The sequence below is a fragment of the Pithys albifrons genome, chromosome 4, assembly GCF_047495875.1.
Source record: "Pithys albifrons albifrons isolate INPA30051 chromosome 4, PitAlb_v1, whole genome shotgun sequence".
Lineage (NCBI taxonomy): Eukaryota > Metazoa > Chordata > Aves > Passeriformes > Thamnophilidae > Pithys > Pithys albifrons.
The window spans coordinates 81,642,546-81,657,650 of NC_092461.1; the positions used below are offsets into that span (position 1 = coordinate 81,642,546).

Consider the following 15,105-nt stretch of genomic DNA (forward strand, 5'->3'; position numbering starts at 1 on the left):
GAGGAAATGAAGAATGAGGAGCAGACCCCCGCTCCCGAAGGAAAATCTGCTTTTCACAAAAGGCTCAATTCCCCTGGGTACTCTCACGCAGCCTTTGCGGTGGGGCTCCCTCCGAGGGTTGATAGGGTGGGACGGGCAGCGCTGGGAGAGGACACCGGGGACACTGGGGACTTTGGGGACACTGGGGACATTGGGGACAGCGTGTCCCCGTCCCGGGCACGCGCGGCGCGGGGCGGGGCGGGGCGGGGCGGCGCGTGCGCGGCGCGGGTCTCCTTGGCGCTGCGCGGAGAGCGAGCGCCGGGCCAGGCCGGAACGAGGGAGCGGGAGCGCCGGGGCCAGACCTCGGGTTGAGCAGCGGGTCGGTCGTTCCCGCCGCCACCATGTTCCTGTGCGCCGCCCTGCGCGTCGCCGCCGCCCGCTCGGTAAAGGGGGCACCGCCCTCGGCGAGGCCGAGGGAGGGAGGGAGGCCGGCCGCGGCGGGGTGTGGGGAATGGGGGCTTGGCGGCGTCGGTCGATGCCGGAAATCCAAGCCTAAGTACCACGGACCTACAGTCCCTGCTCTTCTCCAAGAGCAGCCTGAGCAGCTCGGCCTTTTCAGCAGCAGGTCATGCAGCTTCACTGCGGTGTAGGTTCACAGGATGGCTGCAGTCTTTCCCTGTCATGTGACCTGTCCCGTCCCCGGAGCTGTTCAAGGCCGGGCTGGATGGGGCTCTGAGCAACCTGTTCGAGTGGAAGGTGTCCCTGCCCATGGCAAGGGGCTTGGAACTGGATGCTCTTTAAGGTTCCTTCCGGCCCAAACCATTCTGTGATTCTATGATTCTTCTGTAAAACATCTCAACGTTGCTCTAGAATTCAGTATAAATATAACATTAAATTTGCTATAGAATGATTACTAATGACACGGTAACATTATCAAATTACCTTAGAAATACCGACCAGAATCTAGAAACTTTGATTTGTTTTGGCATGACAGTACAGAAAACAGCTGAACAGAAGTTGCATGTGGGTCTGCTTTCAGTTGATATTTCAGGTTTGTGTTTACATTTTTTCTCTTCTGCCTGATTGCAGCACTGCATTCGATAAAAGCTGAAGGAGCATTTAAATGCTCACTGGAGAAGTACTTCAGTAGTTGTGATGGTTTCTACAAACTTTAGATTTAAACTGATATCAAGTAACAAACTGGAAAATTCTTCATGAAATGTTTGATGAGAGTTTGTGTTCAAGACACTTAAATTAAGCAGTGGCAGAGTTAGATCCTTTATTTTGTACATCATTTGAATTGGCCAAGGTGGGAATCAAGAGATTTGATCTCCCGATAGTACAGGAGAGCCCTTAATAGTCTCTTGATTTATTTTGAATTATTAGTGATGGAAGTAGAATTAGTGGTTTACAGCTAGAATAGAAGTCAGACTGGTTCTGTAAGCAGCCACTAGCCGTGTGTGAATTATTAACACTGTTTTGTTTGTAGGTGGGACAGATCCGATACCTGCACAGAACGGCGGCACGCAATGCCTCTGGGGCCCTATTTGTGGTAAGTGATGTGCCTTACTCAAAGGGGGATGAATATTTAGGAGGAGTTTGTTATATGCTTTTTCTAACCTGCCTAAAAGCTTCTGGTGGGTGCAACTTTGCTACAGAAACCTGCTGGCGTTTACAAAGAAGCAGCACCTTGTTATTACAGTTGTGATGGAGTATCAAAAAGCTTTATTTTAGGTTTTGGCCTTGTGTTTCTTATATAGTGAAAACTCTCAGTAGTTTGCATGCGATTGCAGATGAGACTTGGCTTTTCTTCATTATAAACCAGTTCTTATTTCCTCTATTTATTGGAGTTACGTGAGTTTGTAATTGAAGCTCATTAAACTTTTTGCAGGTGCAGTTTCTTGATTTCTGAAATTTGCTGCATAATCACCCTTAGGTTCAGGGCTTCCTCCTGTTTATGGGAGGTGGAAAGTGCAGTTCTTGTTCATGTTATATGTGGTACAGTGTGGTGCACAGTGACTTATTAACTGAGGCCATTAGTCATTATCATCATATGTATCAATAGTAATAGTGATTGCAAAAAATAAAAAGCCCTTGAATTTAAGTGTGTAAAGCAGCTATGTTTTCTGTCTACCCCTGAAGAGAAACTGAAGAATCATCTCAAGAGAGGTGTATTCTGTCCCATTCTGCTCCATTCAGAGCTTTAGCTAGTCTGCACTTTAACAGCTGAATAATTTGGCATTTTCCCATCACTCTGTATAAATCAGGACTTTACTATAGAGTTGACCACTGCTGAAAACAGGTGCTCAAGCATTTTTGGACAGATTGTTGTTGTCCTTACCATTCTGCAGCTGTCTCTACAGCTTTAATTATAAAATGAAATTATTGGGATTACAGTATGTCCTTTGTGTACGTTTCCAGAAATCTGAGCAGGCACTGATGATTAATGGAGTGCGCGCTGGTATTCAAGGAATAGAGGAAACATTGCAGACTGCAGGCGATTTAGGAGGCTTCAAGTGTAGTTGGAGGTTGGTGAAGACAGGCAGAAGGTGTCTTTGGGCACCCTAATGGATGCTGATGCCTGACATAGGAAGCTTTGTAAACTCTCCAGGAATTTTTCAAGATTTATGTAGCTGTTCAAATTATTTGCTGAAGGGAGGAGCCTGAAAACAGAGAAAGGGAAGTAGAAAAGTTGAATGTTTTCAGGCTGTTTATTTAATGGCATCATTGATGACTGTTATTTTGCAACAGAATTTTTGCTAGAGGAGCATAGGGGATTTTTCCTTGTTTTTTGGCAGGTGTTGGTTGGTTGGATGGTTTATGAGGGGGGTTTTTTCTTTTTTTTTCTTATTTTTTTACTAGTATAATATTTGTTCTTCTGTGAAGTAGAACACAGTGGGAAGAAAACAGTTGAATGGCACTCTGTGTGTGTAATTGTTTATCCTGACTAAATTTCAGATGTTACTTAACACTGCAAATTTCAAGGGAAACTTGTCCTGCTGGTTTGAGCTGAAGGCATTATTGTAATCAACACCAGGTGTTCATACACAGCTAGACAACAGGATTTCTCTAGAGGAGAAAAAATAATTTTTAAAAAAAGCAGATGAAGTGTCAAAGTTTGATTAAAAACTGCTTGTGGAGGAATAGTAGGCTAACCTGGGAGTAACTCTAACCTGTTGTGGTGGTCCTCCTCCTCCTATTTCAGTTTACCCTCAAATGTCTTAGTTTTGCTTTGCAAAGCATTTTGGCGCTTCTTGCTGGACTTTCCAAATATAAAATCTATATGCAAGGGAGAGAAATGCATGCAGCCTATTTGTTTTGTAACAGCAGGGGACAGGCTAGCAGGGAACCTAGTTGTCAAAAAACTTAGTATTAAAAGGCATTTCTGATTTGTATGCCTATGCATCCCTTTGCAGACATGTTACATGTTAGCAGAAACACACAGAAATAAGAGAACTTCTACTGAAACACCTTTTTATTCTGAAACAGCCAAGAAGGTCTTTTCTGTGAGCCATTCAACTATCAGGTGCCATCACAGGCAGCTGGATCACAGTTCCAGCAAGAATATATAAAGTTTAAAACTAGGTAGATTGTTTACCTGTTATAACGTAAGATGATGCTCCAAATCTGTAATTTCTGATGACCAGGGAAGGCCTGATGCCAAAGAGACATTTATTATAATTCCCTTTCTTTGTTAAAATATGCACTTTCAATTTCTGACTTTACCTGGCTTTAGTCTCCTTAGCAGCTAAAACTTAGCTCTTCTACTCTGTGGTTTTCAACACATGGACTGAGTTTCCTTAACACACGGACTATCCTGATGGGGGTTTCATCATAGGCTGCACAGGGACTTCAGCACAGAAGGTTAAAGAATTGCTCTATTCCAGGTTTATTTACTTGTGACAACGGTCAGTGAAATAGTTGGGTTTGAGAGCACTCCCACCATTTTTAATTTAAGAGAGGTTTATATCTTGAGTTCTGTTGGAATAGAGAATGTAGGGTATTTTCCCTTTAGAAGAGAGGTAATAAATTTCTTCTGAGTGCTCATTTCATGTGGATACTTAACAGGTTGTTGCCCTAAACATCTCCCCTGCAGATCACACAATTCTTTCATTTTTGTTCACAGTGCTTTGGACTGGTGTTTACCAATCAGGGTATGGGTCAAATTTCAGGCCGATTTTTTTGCACTATACATAGAAACAAAATTATTCTAACTATTCTACTATAATTCTTCAGTGCTCTTTGATAATTTTCTGTGTCAAGAAAGACAGATGATTAGATGACTGAAAAAAATAAAATGGCCTAGGTTGGTGTAGCAAAAAGAATGTGAGATGATCACTCAGCAGCATTAGTGATACAGTCAAAATATGAACAGAATGAAAACATTGTGTAAGACTTTGGGAAACTGGGGAGCGTAAGGCAAGACTCAGAAAAAATGCATGGACAGTGTTTGACCATTCTTTTCAACAAATTGCTGTAATTAGTAAAGACATAATTATTTGTACTCAGTTTGTGTATGGTGGAAACCTTAATATATCAGTTTCTTTTCATAAGAATCTCTTAAATGAGAAAAGAATGAGAAACCTGGGACTGTAGGAGAAGACAAGACCTGGGGAGGATCTTACCAATGCCTATAAATCCCTGAAGGGAGGGTTCAAAGAGGATGGAGCTGAGCTCTTTTCACTGATGCCCAGGACTGGACCAAAGGCAGTGGCCTCAGAGAACATCAGGAAACACTTTTTCACTGTGAGGGTGACGAAACACAGGTTGCCTGGAGAGGTTGTGGAATCTTCTTTCTTGGATATATTCAGAAGCAGTCATGTGGCCAGTCTTGGGCCAGCAGCTTTGGATGTCCCTGCTTGAGCAGGGAGGTTTGGCCCAGGTGACTTCCAGAGGTCCTTTCCAACTTCAGCCACTCTGTGATTTAGCACAGTGTTCTTTCTAATACTCTGTCCTATTCCAGACTTTGCTCTCCAGAATCTGTATGATAAAAAAAGGTGGAGATGCACTTGTGTCACTTAGGAGCAAATAAGCACATGCAAGTCTCAGCTAACTGGTGCATTGTCAGACACGTGTAAGACTAGGGAAATGGGATAAATTTCTAAATGCTCAGGAGGCCTAGAACTGTGTAAGCTCTCAATGGAAACTATCACACTCTCCATGGCACAGAATTACATCAAGCCCTTTCAGGAAAATAAAAAACATAAAAGATGGCATGATCTTCTTTAGTGCTCAGCTCTGCTGTAGCCTTTACAAGAGATGGCGGAACCTTCCTACAGCTGTATCTGTAGCTTCCAATATACAGCCTTTATTATTCCTCTACTCATGTAGAGCACTTCAGGATATCAGTTTAGAGAAGATACACTGAAAAGAACAGCTGCTCTAGACAAAGACTGAGATTTTAATAAATCAAATACACTTACTTGCACAAGAAATTGAGATGAAGTACAACTGTAACTATAAAATAGCTATGGAAGGTAAAATAATACCAGTCTGAAATAAAATAGGCATGAAGATTTGAGAAGGAAAAGCTAAGTTATGGAAATACGTATGAATCATGGATTTGACCTGTCCCACTGGGACACAGAAAGATCTGTAAGGGGAAAAAAAGAATAGAAGTTGCACAGTATTTCGAATTGGTTTTTCCTCCATCAGCCTTTTTGTGAGAACTTTCATTAAAATTGGTAGAAGACCCTCACTAACACTACATATAAGTCATCAACTCCTTTATCTGGTCAGTCTGAAATAGTAGCAGTTGTGTTCCTAAAAGCTGTTTGATGTTACCTTGTAAAACACACAGTAAGCAATAAGTAAATACTAAAATATTGGTGTGTTCAAAGGGTATCAGCTATCTTTCTGTAATTCCTTTTATTAGGGGAAAGTTGTCCTTGGTGGAGCAGTATTAATCAACTGTAGTTTTTATCTTTGACTTGAAACTGTGGTGAGGCTACCTGCTTTCAAACAGCAGTAGTACTCTGTGCTTTGGGATATAGACAGGATAAACAAAGGTAATCTCTGCCTAGACCAGTGTTTGTAATTGAAGTATTTGCCCTTCCAATATTTCCATATTAAAATTTCTAAATCCTAGAATAGCTACGGACATACGTGTTCTAAGTTCTCCACTGATGACAGGTTTTCAGTATGAGAATATCACGCAATGTTAAGATTTTTCATTAAATCCTTTGCTGTTCAGTGAGAGTGCAGTGTGGCAACTGCAAAATCACCTTTGGTTACTGGAGGAAATGATCAAAGTTAAAGTCAGTGGAGGGGGCTTCTTTCTTCTAAATATGCTTTCAAAGGTTTTACCCTTAGCTGGTTGTGGATTAATTTTAACATGAAGCCTCAAATGTAGCTTGCATTTTTTCCCAGACTTTCCATTTAATTTGAAGTTTTCTCAATTTGGAAATTGCATAAAGTTTGGAATTAACTAGAGGTATGTAAAGGAAACTATAACAAGCTGAGCTGCTTAGAGACAACTAAAAATTTTGTGCAGGACGGTTTTCTGGTGGATAAGGATATACCTCAGAACTAAGGTTTTATTATAGGAAAATGTCACTTTCTTCAAAATTTCCAAATTTGTATTTTCTGAAAATAGAAGAACTAATTTCAATTGGATGTTTCCCTAAAAGACCACCTTAGGAATAATTGAAAGAATATCTTATTTTGGAAATACTAGTTCAAAATTCTGCTGCTTCTCTTTTGATTCAGAATTGTATATAAAATTAAAATGTTGAAATCTTTTACAAATCAAAAGAATATGTTTAAATGGATTAATAATGTGTGTTCAAATGTGCAAATAGTTTAGTTATATAGCAAGGTTCTTGATGAATGTTGAAGTTTTTAAAAGTAATGTTTCACAGTAAAAGAAAAAAATGGGCCGTTGTTTCTGTTTCTTCTTTATTAAGGTATTAACCAGAGGACTCTTAATCTGCTTGTTACAAGTTTGTACATAATTACCCAACTGTATTAACAATTCATGTTAAAAAATGTGTATTTTCATAACTAAACCCTGTTTCTCGAAGAATAATTTTTAGTAGAAATAACAGGAACAAGCAATTATTTTTAAGAGTGATGAAGTAATTATCAATATTTCTTGTAACTTTAGCAAATAGATTTAGTCATTTGAGTATTATGAAGTTTTTATCCAAAATATATTGTTTTTATTCAAGCAACTCAACTGTAACTGTCTAATGAGATGTTTTACAACAGTAAATATGTCCTGAATGATTTCCTGAGAACCCATTTTAACATGTTCTTTTTCTCCCCTGAAGCACAGAGATAGTCCTGAAAATAATCCAGATACTCCGTTTGAGTTCACACCTGAAAACCAGAAGGTATGTAGACAAAAAAAACAAGTGAAATACACAGACTTTGTCTTTAGATCAGTACTGATTTGTTTTCCTTCTCTGCCTTTAAAAAGCGAATAGAAGCTATCATTAACAACTACCCAGAGGGACACAAGTCTGCAGCTGTCATGGCAGTGCTGGATTTGGCCCAAAGACAGCATGGATGGTTGCCCATATCAGCTATGAACAAGGTATTTAGCACCCAAGTATCTTTCAAGCATAATTTTACTATTTTCTTTAAATATCCCAGTAGAGTATTAACACTTATTTGTCAAAGCACATTAACATGGGAACTTATGTGTGGTGCAGAATTGTGAGAATTCCCTGTAAGACTGTATTTTTAAAAATAAAAAGGAAAACTGATGCAGATGTTAGCCCAGTGCTAGAAACTACAGGCAAAAAAAGATTACATGAGCCCTATTCAGATAGGCTCTCTTCCCAGAATCTTCCTGGAAGTAGGAAGGGAGGCTTCAAAGATTTTGTTCTCTGAATTTGAAAAAAACAAAAGGTAATGGTGGTGGGGTTTTCCTCCTCCCAGATTAGTGGCACTGCACACATTGTCTGTATTGTACATAATCTCTAGGTTTGTAAAGACTCTGCAGAGCAGTGTTAGTGTAGTAATGTCAGGAGTGTTGTGTAAATGCCTCACAGCAAGTGCCTGAAGACTTACCACATTATTTATTAAAATTGTTTCAAAATAAACAGGGGAGCAGCTACACTGCTCCAAAGTGAGAGGTTGCATGACAGTAATGAAATACCAAGAAATAAAAAAGTATATTCATATAAATATATTTATTGAATTTTGTATTGCAATCTGGCATATCATCACTTTTAAAGTGAAAAGTTTTACATTCAGGCAAGATACATTAAGTGAGAATTGTGTTACAGAAACTACTGAAGGGGTTAAATGTCCATTTAAAGAAGAGCAACTTAGGTCTGCCACTGTTTATACAGTGTAACATAAAGCCTGAAATCTCCATTAATGCTGTCAAAGCATTTTTGTTTATTCAAGTTTCAGAATGATTTTATGCTTAGAAGGATCTTAAGCCTTTTAAGTGAACAAATATTTTCCATGATTTGTTGTTTGCCTGGTATAGAAACTGGAACGTAAAACAGTTACACTCTTGAAACCAGAGCCAGTTCTCCACTTGAGCAGTTTGCCAGGGTTCCAGGTTAATGAGGTCAGGGATACTTGCAGCAGAACTGGCTCCATGGAGATGGTGCTTCACTCCCTGTTTATTAGCTGCGACAGCAACCTGCAGATGTAGCCATGGTGTGACACAGAACCCAAGGGACACCCAGTCTGTGTGATTAGGTGAGTGTGGTACCAGGCTGGAAGTGTTCCCTTTCCAAAAGGCTTACCTGGGTCAGCGTGAGCAACTCACACGAGTTTGCTCATTCACACAGCAGAGGCGCAGTGTGAGCTGGAGTGGCACTGAAAGCTGAAACCCAGCTGACTTCTCTCATCGGCCTGTGACAGTAGGAACAGGATGGGAGCTGACCCCAGCTCCTTGCTGTGCTAATCCATGGCTTTGTGGAATTTATGCTCCAGCAGGGTGGTGCCTGTCAGAGTAACTCGGGTGTCTGGTCTTGGCACTTGGGATGTATTTGTGCCTTGATACCCACCCCCTCCCTCTTACTTACCTGTTACTGCAGAGGACAGGGGACTATATTAAAATGATTTGTTAAGTGCCTTTACTGCTGCCCTGTGAGGATTCAATATAGTGTCTGTTCTCCCTGTGTTACAGGTTGCTGAAGTCTTAGAAATGCCTCCCATGAGGGTGTACGAAGTAGCAACATTCTACACCATGTACAATCGCAAACCTGTGGGGAAATACCACATTCAGGTCTGCACTACCACACCCTGCATGCTGCGAGACTCTGACAGCATTTTAGAAGCCATTCAGAAGAAACTTGGTATGACACAAATTTGTAATTTACTTTTTTATTTTTGTTACCTTTGGTTAATGATACTGAAGTAAATTTAATTCTTCATATGGTGGAAATAAAACTGGACTTTTTAACTTCACAAGGTTCACATGGGCCCACCTCTTTAGCCTGTCAGGGTCCCTCTGGATGGCAGACATGATGTTAACATAAGTTGTGAATTCTCCATGAAAAAAAGTCTGTTGAGAATCCTGCATCATATGGAATATAAGAAGTCAGAGGTTTTGTGTGTGAGTTGCGATTTTCTCCTCCTTTTTGGGTGGTTATGGAGAGAAGAGAGGGTAAGATCAGCAACCACAACTCTTCCCCTTCTATGAAAAGCTAACATTTCCTAAGAACTAGTGGTAATAGCTGCAGAACAGCTGCTGATTATCTTGCAGTGCATATATTCCATTGTCTGAAAGAGACATATTTAGATTAAATGTCTTAATTTGTTACTGCAAAGATAGCTTAATTTCAACTGAAACTCTTGAAGTGATAAGAATGATTCTGTAGCTTTTACTGAGACACAGGCCCTACTTAGATTTTTTATTATTTACCCTCCCTTTCCCTCATCCCTTCCTTATAACAACTGGAGCCAAACTGCTTTTCAGCATTCAGGCTTCCCTGGAGTATTTTGTAGAGATCAGACTGTTCCTTTGACTAACTTGTGTTTGGGGAAGGTCTGCATCTGTAGCAATAGAACAATGTGTCATGGAAGCTAAGGATGTGTACAGTGCTGTTCAGTAAATTATCCTTTATGCATATGAACTTGGAAGCTGTTTATGAATTTGCAGCTAGCAATGTCAATGCTTGGATCTTGTTAATTTGGGAATTCACTACTCAACACTGTATATTAACATTTCCTACCAGCACACGAAAGCCGTTTCCGTATTTTTCAATTCTGTTGTATTAATATTTATTACTAAAAATGTTCTTGAGGAGATCTGTTGTGTTTCTTAGAATTGTCACTTCATGGTTATTTCTCAATTAGATCTGTAAATAAGGTCTTAAAAATGTATGTGAAAACTGACTTCATAGTTCATTAGAATCTTTTGTTTAAGGGAAACATTTGGAACTCATTTAAGAGGGTTTAACTGTGCAAATGCTTGTAAGGCCACAATACAAGTAATGCAGTGTCTTTGGAGTACTTAGTCATGCTTTATTCATCTTGTTCAATAACCGTTGCTGAGCCTAATGCTGTTTAATGATTTAGGCATAAAAGTTGGGGAAACGACACCTGATAAACTCTTCACGCTGATAGAAGTGGAATGTTTAGGTGCTTGTGTGAATGCACCAATGGTACAAATAAATGACAATTACTATGTAAGTATTACATTCCCTTTTAAAAGATTGAATTTCTTGGCTGGGTTACCTGTATTTTCAGTTGTTCCAGATTCTGAAGTTTTAGTCAGTTTTTGAATTTCTATTGGCAGGGACAACTTACAGTCTAGAGCATCTTTTAGTTTCCTGGCCTCTTCTAGAACACTTCATCTGTATTGTATCAGTGTATTTTTCATTTCAGTTCCTGTCTTGATTTGTGTAAGAGGAATGATGTATTTCTGTGGTAGTGGTCTGGTCATAAATCTCCAATTTTTAAATAGGTATTTGATAAGCTTTTAAAAGCACTTCAAAGCAGTCTGGTGGAAGGAATGGACTAGTTTCAGGAGTGTTCTCTTGAGCTGTACCCATGATTTTTTGTCACAGCTGACACCATCCTGCAGTACGTACAGTGGCGTGTGTGCAGGGGGGAGGCAGAGATCCAGCTCACTAACACAGCAAGGAAGCTGAAAACACAAATCCTGGTTGTATGTGGCCAGCATCAACATTCTTACTTTTAATATAATTTCTGCAACTATATATAAACCAAAAGTTCTAACATTAAAATTACAGCAGGATTTAAATTTTATTCTTTACACAAGTGTGTGTCTTAATGGATAGGATAAAAATTACCTGTGCAAGGGTCATACCTGAGAGAAGCACTAAAATCTGATGAATTTAATAATGCCAAGGTCATGGGTTCAATCCCCTGTGTGGGCCATTGACTGAAGAGTTGGACTCGATGATCCTTGTGGGTCTCTTCCAACTCAGAATAACCTGTGATTCTGTGAATTAGCATGATTTCTGACTCTTTCAGTTTTGTAAAAGGTTGTTTTTTTTTTTACAGGAAGATCTGACACCCAAAGATATTGAAGACATAATTGATGAACTAAAGGCTGGCAAAGTTCCCAAGCCAGGCCCAAGGTATGCTCTGTTTGTACAGTAATGGCCACCTACTTGAAGGCTGATCCTTCTGAGAAACTAAATTACTGTTCCAGTGCTTTGAGCTCACAATCCACAGCTAAAAAGCATTACTTAATTTAGCAAACAGAACTGCATGCATTCAAAGCCAAAGTGAACTGGAAAGAGCTAAGAATTTACATGTTCTTGATGACTGACCAGAGGAGCATAACACATGAAAACATCAATTCTGATTTGTCTTACTACTACACAGGTGAATAATGTTACCTGTCAGATTTTTTGTCTAGATCATTTAAACCAAAAAATGCTTGCTGGTTGGCTGATTGGGTTGTTTTTTGTGATTTCTGAGAAAAAAAGATTGTGAAAGGGTTATTATTGTTGAACTTTTCTTATCTGTTTTTTTTCAATGTTCCTTTTTAGCCCAACTGCATGTTTCTGTCAATCAAGGAATTAATTTGACTTGGGTGTTACCTATTCCTATTGCTTCTAGAAAGATTTTTTTTGAATACAAGAATAATCTTCAAACAGTTAGTTTCAAAAAACACAGGGGGCATCTGTAACAAAAATATGACTGGATACTGCCTGGACAACCTATAAATAAATACAAAACTAGTGCTCCTGTCTTCTTGCATTTCAGTTACAAAACCATTTGTCACTGCTTGAATTTGGACTCCTTTTGATTTAAGAGTAGCATCACACTTTTTTCAAGGATGAATAGAAAGAACAAAGAAATACAGTGGCTTCAGCCTTAAGATTTATAACTGTCTTTTACGCAGTGATTAAACAGAATCTGATGTTGTAACAACAGCAGCAGTGAGTAAAATTGCTTTCATTTTTCAGGAGTGGCCGTTTCTCCTGCGAGCCGGCTGGTGGCCTCACTTCTCTGACTGAGCCTCCCAAAGGACCAGGCTTTGGAGTGCGGGCCGACCTCTAAGGAGTTCTGTAATATAAGATGAACTGTCTGAAAATAATAAAGTATCTTCAATCTAACTCAACTTATCTACACTCTAATGTTTTTGGGGTGTTTTTTGTTTTTTTTAAAGGAACAGTAATAAGAACAGATAACTTTCCATGGTTTTTACTGCAAAGCTTAATTGTAATTCCAGATTATAAGTGAAGTCGTTCTGTAGAGAAACTGAAAAAGTCCACTTAGGATCACTGAGAGGTCAAAGTTGTGTCTTTTGATCTGTTGCTGAAAATTCTTTCAACTTTTTATAAGGAAGAAGGAACAAAATTCTCTAAATTGCAATTCTGGCAAATGAATAAGGTACCAAACTGAAAGGAGATTATCTGACAAAACATTTTTATTTGCAATTTATAAACACACACATACAAACAGGAAAGGTTATCTGAGCCATATTGTGTAAAAAAAAACCCCAGTCTGGTAGGTCGAATAAGTACTGATTCTTCTTGAGCTTAATTCTAAGTACCATACAATGACCAGGAAAAATGTGAAAATTCTTTTTTTCATGTTACCAAAGAAAACCCCCAAACAGCAGTGCTCTACTGAAAGAATGAACAGCAGCAAGAAACAACTTCCTATACAAGTTTGTTGAGTACAGAAAAGGTATGCAGGTGGGGGAAAGCAGAATACACCAGAAGAGTTTAACACATGGCTAAGGGTAATAATATTATTGACACTGGATATTTGATTTGCAGTTCCTTCTTTGATATTTCTGCTGTGTACCAGCTATTTCTAAGAACTAATCTGTTTGCAACTGAGGCATTTCTTGCAGTACAAAACCCCTGCATATTGAATGGACAAATGCTTTAGATGTATATACACCAGGCATACATTTCCATGTGAATTAGGAAATGTGGACACATCAGTCACCTGAGACGACATTGTGTCCGCCTCTTCTAAAATCTGCCACGGAACTAAAATTCTTACTACAATTAATATGATAGATGGACCTTTACTGCATTATTTATAGTTTTATTCTATATTATATTTAGTTTGATAGTCTTGATTAGCTGTACTTCCCCAAACTGTTCTCCCTCTTCTGAGTTAAAATTTTTCAGATTGCCTGCACAATGCCTCTCAGGTAGTCTGTTCATGCACCACCTGTTCAGAGGCTCCATGAAGTTCCTTGATATATTGTTAAAAAGTAGTGCTACAGTTGGCAACTCTGAAAGCAAAATAAATCTGTAAATCATTTGTATGAAAACGTTGCTAGCTCTTTCGTATTACTAATTTTATAAAACTGAATAATGCAACTGCATAGAAATGGAAAAGTAAATTTAATAAATAAATACAAGTCACGAGTGAAGCAGTTTCTGAGTAAGTGCAGAAAAAAAAGTTCTTGTATAGAACTGGTATAGAATACAGTGCATAGGAGAAAATAGTACATGGTTTGAAACATTATCTGTCATTTGAAGTTCCTGAATGCTCTTCTGAAAGGTCACTCCATGTTGTAATAGCCACAGGCCATGTAGACAGCCAGGCCTCTGGCACTGTGTGGCACTTCTCGAGAGACACGAGACAAGACAGCGTGTTACATCTTGATGCAAACACAGACTCATTTCAGTATCCCAGTCTGACTAAGCTGTTTGCTCAACTACAATGAGGAAGTTGTGTTCTACTTCATACGGCCATACTTTATTCTAACCTGGTGTGAAAGCAGGCAGCTGTCTCTGAAGTACACGTTGAATGAAAATGAGGATTTTGCATACACTGTGGAGTTACCATGTTCAACAGATACTCATAGTTTTGTATGTCACGGAAATCAATGGGATGGCCTAATCATGTTGAAGGGAAATATGGTTTTAGACCTCCCATGTATAGAAAACCAAAGCTCTAGAATGCCAGACTCCTTCTATTTGTAAAGCCAGACAGAATTCACAGCCCTGTCCCACTTTTCTCCCCTATTTGTTCTATCTGTACACAAAAATTTTCATGTCTGTGTCATCAGCAGAACATGGACCTCCACAGTATTGTTACTGATGTTCCACAGACAAGCTGTCATCCATTTTGATGCAACACGTAAGAGTCTGCCAATCGCTTGACTAGAAAAGGATAATTTACATAATCCTTACTGTGTGGCAAACTTCTCTCTCATCTTACCCAATTAATCAGTTAGATGAGGCTTTATAAGTCTGGTTTCCACATCCAAAATGTTCAGGCAATCATTGTATTAAGATAAATGATCAAAGAATTATTTCAGGTTTTGTTGAAATTTGAACATTTCAAACATTACATATTCTGCAATACTTGTATACGTAGTTGTTTACTATAAATGACATTGTTTTCACCAGGGTAACTTATGCAGGGCTGTGATGAGAATTAACAAAGTTACCATTATGAAAGAGTTCCAGAACAGTGCAAGAATTTATATGTCAGTTCTCTTTTCTGGTCTTGAATAGCTGCAGATACTAGCTTGTCCATGCTTCCACTAGTAGTAAAAAGTGTGTTTTACTTGTGGTAGAATAATATTGGTAAAAATATAAACAGAACATAATTTTCATTCTCCTCAATAGCAGAGGGTCACTAACATTAATTGTGGGCAGTGGTGCTAACCTGTCCAGTAATTACACACTCAAAATTCTGCAGCTTCAGTCTACCAGTTAATATTCCTGGACTGTAGGAGTACTGGGTGGTGAGGTAAGCAAAAAT

The 15,105-nt window shown here is 39.1% G+C and overlaps 1 protein-coding gene across 1 annotated transcript; it reads left to right on the forward strand.

Annotated features, from left to right (window-relative positions):
• The first annotated feature begins 243 nt into the window (after positions 1-243).
• Positions 244-12,487, forward strand: NDUFV2 (NADH:ubiquinone oxidoreductase core subunit V2). The gene is made up of 8 exons (XM_071554830.1): positions 244-422; positions 1,469-1,531; positions 7,251-7,313; positions 7,400-7,516; positions 9,074-9,242; positions 10,468-10,577; positions 11,419-11,495; positions 12,333-12,487. The coding sequence occupies exons 1-8, from the start codon at positions 381-383 to the stop codon at positions 12,424-12,426; spliced, it is 735 nt and encodes a 244-aa protein (XP_071410931.1). The 5' UTR covers positions 244-380; the 3' UTR covers positions 12,427-12,487.
• Positions 12,488-15,105: the final 2,618 nt, after the last annotated feature.

What these genes read in the sequence shown, in the direction of transcription:
- NDUFV2 (XM_071554830.1), top strand. Translation starts at nt 381, where the DNA reads ATGTTCCTGTGCGCCGCCCTGCGCGTCGCCGCCGCCCGCTCG. An exon ending in CCATATCAGCTATGAACAAG is followed by an intron (nt 7,517 to 9,073) that starts GTATTTAGCACC and finishes CCTGTGTTACAG; the next exon opens with GTTGCTGAAGTCTTAGAAAT. An exon ending in AAATAAATGACAATTACTAT is followed by an intron (nt 10,578 to 11,418) that starts GTAAGTATTACA and finishes TTTTTTTTACAG; the next exon opens with GAAGATCTGACACCCAAAGA.